The 6,000-nt window shown below is 46.0% G+C and overlaps 1 protein-coding gene across 2 annotated transcripts in view; it reads left to right on the forward strand.

The window, feature by feature from the left end:
* Nucleotides 1–6,000, forward strand: part of LOC146176104 (regulator of G-protein signaling 7-like) — a 71,991-nt gene that overhangs the window by 19,103 nt on the left and 46,888 nt on the right. For both annotated transcript variants that reach the window (XM_084582442.1, XM_084582443.1), the window contains exon 2: nt 3,012–3,108. In XM_084582442.1, the coding sequence (XP_084438568.1) occupies nt 3,012–3,108 (97 nt within the window). The remainder of the gene's footprint in view (nt 1–3,011; nt 3,109–6,000) is intronic.

Genomic DNA, 6,000 nt, shown 5'->3' on the forward strand with positions numbered 1-6,000 from the left:
AAAGCTAAAGAAAGGGTAAAATTGTGCAGGAGCATGCATTATCGTGTTCCCGCTGCAGTTTAGCAACAAGGCGGCAGGAACATGGCGTCCGTCCGGAGCAGACGACGCCGCATATTCCCTGCGGAAGTCGGGCGGCGACAAAACCTGGCCGACGCCTGCTTCCGTCCACCGATAGAAAGGGGTAAAGATACATAAAAGGAGGGAAATGAAACAAAAAAAACGAATATTTTCGCTTCACATCTTTATTTTTCTATTCCTCCGTATGACGTGGCTTCCGGTTTCCGTTTCGCCTTTTTCTTTTTCTTTCGAGGCTTCCCTTTGGTGTGTCGTCTGCCGGATAGCGATAACCGTTCCGCTTCAGGGCTGTCGTCTGCTGCAACGCCGGGCGTCGTCGTCTGAGTCCTTGGTGCACGCGTGTGTTGCATAGAGGGCGGCGTACGTGGTTTTAGCACACCTCGCTTCCTGTTTTATTCTTTCCTCCCTCTGCCCATACTTTTTTCTTCATTTCTTTCATTTGATTCACTCTAACCTGTAATACAAGCACTATGGAAGTGTAGCATTATGGCATGGAACGTCGCCAATGCGCCATACTCGCGTCATCCAGATAACCGGCTATGTATTTTATGCCCCTCCACCTTTTGTGCCGTGCTCTTTGTCAAGCCTCCGCTGCATTCGCCGGGTCGTCCTCTGTTGTTTTTCTTCTTCACTTACTTTCACTACGATGGGCTTTTGCGTCGAACATTCTTTTCTTGAATGCAAGACATATAGTTGAGCTAACTACTCTTCAAACTTTAGGTTGTTTTTTATCTCATACGGCTTGTGTGTTTTGCCGCTTCGATTCTTATTTACAAGAGAGGTTTCATCTTTTGTTTTTTTTTTTTTTTCGTCGACCCCAGTTGGGAGAAAAACAACCACGAAGCAAAATGTGCATGCTTGATTAGAGATAATAGTATTATTAGTAACAAATTAACAATAGTTCAGTAACAAAACTCATACAAGCACAGTAACTCACATGTTTCTTCGTCTAAGCCTTAGGTTCTCGAACTATTTGCCTATCACATGATTGAGCGGCAGTAGGAATAAAGCCGGGAAAGCCATCACGTGATTCTTTCGCAGCCCAGCTGGTTGAGCTGACTGATGGCTTGAATGGAATAGAAAGTTGGTTTTGTGACTTGTTTTAAGAGTTTTTCTTTTGACATTTAAAGGTGTCTTCAAGAGTGAGAGGTGGGCATTTGATAAAAAAAAAAAAAAAGTTTATAGTCAAAAGTATGAAAACAAACAAATACTTGCAAAAAATAACTACCAAATATGAACTAAACGTACATTGGGTGTACCTTGTAAACATACCCATTTCTACGTATTATATATTGCTGCGGAGATGCTCTGAGAATGACTGTTCCAACAAAACGTGATCGGAAATTAGTCACTCTTAGCCACTGGAAAAAGCTCACTTCTGGCGAAGTGCGTGCATCATAAGTAACTTTTTTTTTAACAGACATTTCAGTAAACGATTAACACGCTTATGTCAATTACCGGTTGTAATTTCGTTTCAGAGTATGGACCGACAGTTTCCTGACAAATGTAAAATTGATATAACCCGGTACAATAATGTTAATAAACGAAGTTATAATGCGAGCAATTTAAACTGGTTTCAGTGAAGTCATTTAATAAAAGCTTCAATATATGTACCGCAGCGGAAATGGACGCCTTGCGAACTGTTCTGCTAGATTAGCTGCGTTGCCCGTATACAATGGCGCCTTTTTATGCGATTGTCGTCAGTCAGGTTCATAGATCCATTTTCGCAGTGACAACAGTCGCAGGCTGATTGTTTAATTTTGGCATATAATTGTTTTTCTTTTTTATAAATAACCTATATATATATATATTCAGTTTGCCAAATTACACTTGCGGTTGATTCATATGAGCTACATGCCCCGCTGTGATGGTGCAGTGGTTAGGTCGCTCGACTACTGTGCCCAAGGATGCGGGATCTAATCCCGGCTGCGGCGGCCGCTTTTCGATGGAGGCGAAAAGCAAGGCGAGGCGCCCGTGTGCTGTGCGATGTCAGTGCACGCTAAAGAGCCTCAGGTTGCGGAAATTTCCGGAGGCCTCCACTGCGGTGTCTCTCATAGCCTGAGTCGAATTGTGGCATTAAACCCAACAAACCAAACCAAACCAAACCATATAAGCCAGCCTGTTACTTAAATAAACGCTCAATTTTTCGTACCGTCCTGTGTTGTCCCTTGCCTGTACATCTCATATTGCATTTTTCTTTGTTATTCGTAATCTCCCACCAACTTCCCTGCAGCTATTCGCCCTCCTATAGTTCCATTGTCCCCGCCGGGGTGGCGCAGTGGTTACGGCGCTCGACTACTGTTCCCAACGACGCGGGATCGAATCCCGGCCTCGGCGGCCGCTTTCCGATGGAGGCGAAAAGCAAGGCGCCCGTGTGCTGTGCGATATGAGTGCACGTTAAAGAACCCCAGGTGGTCAAAATTTCCGGAGTCCTCCACTACGGCGTCTCTCATAGCCTGAGTCGCTTTGGGACGTTAAACCCCACAAACCAAACCAACCAAACCATATAGTTCCATTGGAGGGGTTCATACGCGCGCACTATACTTAAGTGTGCTATATGTGTTCCGCTTCTGTGTACCAGGAGTCGCGTACAGTAGTCAGAAACTAGCCTGAAGTGACGGAGCAGAATATATTTAGTTCATTATCGGTTAATTTTGGCTTTCATCTCTGCACGGCACCACCAGTAAAGTTTCTTAATCGTCTCTCCGCCATTTGAGTTCAGCCTGTCTATGACTGTACGTACACACATTCAGCACTTTTGTGCGCAATTCCAAGCTGCATGCGAAATAAGCGTCTTTTTCCCCGCTGTAGCAGTGGTTAGCTCCCAGTTATGGGGGAGACGTTTTGTTATATTCTGGATGAGTATCCCCCGTGACGCTGTTTCGTGTTTCTTACATACATGTAGCACATTATATTTGTCCCTTTTGTTTGTCCAGATGGAGCAGATAGTGGAGCGCATGCAGAACGAACAGACGGGCGTGCCCGTGCGGACGGTCAAGAGCTTCATGTCCAAGATACCCAGCGTGTTCACCGGTAAGTGCAGTGCTTCCTTCCCTACGCATCTGTTTTCGAAAACGATTCGAAAGATGCTGCTACATTTGGTCCATTGCGCTGTGCTCGTTGCACGGGAAATAATTGAGGATTAAGCTCTCCCGGACCCACCCCAGAGTCCAAAAAACCGGTTTGCACGTAATGATAGGCACTGCGGGAACTTGGTCTTCGCTCGGCAGAGGTCATCTGCCGGCGTAGACTCGATGGCGGTCTTCGTTACCACACATACATTTGTTGCATATATGCAACGAGGGAGCTAATTTATACGACGTGATTCAGGAGTCCCTCTCGCTGCATATAATAAAGGTACATAGCAGATGACATGGTGCACGGGGAAGATTCGCGTGCCCCACGTGTTTGCGATTCAGCACTCTGGTCATCGGTGTGCCATAGCCTCTTATATACATCAGCGTATATAGGAGCCACCTATGTAGGGGCGCCCATCATTGTTGCACAGCCGCGTTCATATCCGCATTGTTCTCCGGGGGTTCGCGTTATATTGTCGTGAAAACGCTGAACGGCGTTCGGGGCACTAAGAGAGAGGTAGAGAGAGAGAGAAGTATTTATTCAGAGCAGGCTTGAAATATTCGTCCTAGGTGGCCAGCCTCTTCAGTCCAGGAAGCAGCGGCCGGACCCGAGCCATCTCCTAAAAAAAGGAAAAAAAAGTAGTATGGTGATCACTATGACAGTTATTGATTCTTTTATATCTCTATATTTCCTTTTTTTATTCTTTTATATCTCTTCTTATCGTTCTGAATGGTCCTACCACTGCGAAGTGGACCGTTGGGTATACCGAAGTGGATCGTATGCTGAAGCTAGAAAATCATTTAGGCAGCAGTTCAAGGAATCACGCGAGAAGAACAGAGTGCCTCGAACTGTTCATATGATAACTGGGCGACAGTATACTTATGCGCCTCTTAAATTATAAAACGCCGACAAAAACAGAACGCATTGAGAATCATATGTGCATCGTACAACGTAGTACGCGTGGTCTGACGATGGTAGACGTCTGCAAATCTCCCGCTCACAGCCGTGACGTCCGACTCGAACCAGGAAAGGGTCGTATACATCTGCGCGTTTCACTCCACGCCCAGCGGATGTTAGCCAATAGGTTATGCATATTTGTATCGGCAGATCGTCTCGCTCTCTCGGTTCTGGTCCCGGGGACATGCAGTTGTCGGCCGCCACTCGTTTCGTGTCCCTATGGTCGGTTTCGCTTATATATCTGCCAACCAAAAACGCATCCCACGCATTGGCACAAGCCCATCCTCGTCGCGCCTGAGAAGAACGCGTCATCCGTCAACCAGCTGCTCTCGCCGAGGAGGCATGTTCACGTTTCTACGCTTCCCTATACAGTCAAATACCATGTATTCCTATAGGGGCCCTAGCACCGCCTCCTCTCCAGGGCGATCTTCGAGACAAGCATGCGGAAGGCACTTCCAGTTCGCCCCAGCGGCTCATCTTTCAGGACCTAAAAATAAGAATAATCATCATCATCAGCCTGACTACACCCACTGCAGGGCGAAGGCCTCTCCCATATTACCGCCCTAAATGCAATACCTAACTATGGTACCGCCCTTGTATGTATGCTGCCCTACATAAATTGCCTTGTCACCTAAACCGTGTGCATGCTGAAATAAGGGAGTGATTACACTCATAATAATATCCACATAAACTGAGCTTCACTGCAAAGTAAAGCTGCACAATTTTCTTAAAAACTTAGCTCTTGAAGAAAGGTTTGCTCTGTAATCCTGGTACGGAATTGGAACCTGAGACACTGCCTGCTAGCCGTCCTGCGCGGATGCAGAACTTGCGGTGGATAGCGGACGCAAAATTAGGTGAAAATTTGACGCGCAAGCCGCAGAACCCGTTTCTGCATTAAAAATAACTTTTGGAGGTTTTCCCTGAGCGCGAAAAAATAATTTCCGATCCTTTGCCGAACCGATGGGCAGACGAACGTGCTGCTGCTAGCTGGCGTCGCCCGCTCTATATCATGCGTGTCCTTGAATGTCTCTTTCAGACAGGCGGCCTTTCGAAACCCGTCTTTCAGGGGTTTTTAATGACGGCACAAATGACGTCATCACCTGCGATGAAGGCGCATTTCTCGGTCGAGATAAAAAAAAAAGGGGGGGGGGGAAAGGAAGGCATCAAAACGTTATATGAAACCCCTGCACGGAGCGCTTCCTGAAGTATTCATGCATTGATCGGTTTTCAAAAGTATGGAATCAAATTGTCTTTAGGTCTTTTGAAAGACGCCTCTTCAATAAAGCTTCGGCGCACTGTACAGCGTTAGTAGAATGCAGCTATGGTTTTGGTGATGACGTCACGTGGCGAATGCCGTCAAGGTTCTTTAGGTTCTTCCTCGGTATAGTAATATGAATCGATATCATCCGTCGTGTTTTTCTTTTAGTTTCTTTTTCGTTTTTTTTTTTTTTTTTTTTTTTTTTTTTTTTTTTTTTTTTTGTGAGCAAGCAATGGAGCCTCCATACCCTGATTTTAGCCGATCTATGCATGTCTGTCAAAGCCGCTGCCAGCTTGGGCAGCACTTTCGAGATGGGGAATCGAGATTCCAAGTCTGCAGACATGCTACGCCTAGACCCCGCAGGCGCGTTCGTTTGGCTTCATTATCTGTGTCGGGTGATCTTTCACATATAATGCGGTAGGTTACGAGTGCATGTTAATGACTATGTGCGACCTGTCACCGGAGATAACCTAACTGGTACCTGGTCGCATTAGGCTTAACCAAGCTAAACCAGCCGTTTTTTTTTTTTTTTTTTTCATTTTTAGTGCTGCTGTTATAGCCTTTTCTTTTCTTTTTTTTTAAAGAAAGACGCTGCATACATGGTGACGGTGCGTCGAGATGTGTGAGCTAGG

Source organism: Amblyomma maculatum, chromosome 10, assembly GCF_055883805.1.
Source record: "Amblyomma maculatum isolate TAMU_Amacu chromosome 10, ASM5588380v1, whole genome shotgun sequence".
Classification (NCBI taxonomy): domain Eukaryota; kingdom Metazoa; phylum Arthropoda; class Arachnida; order Ixodida; family Ixodidae; genus Amblyomma; species Amblyomma maculatum.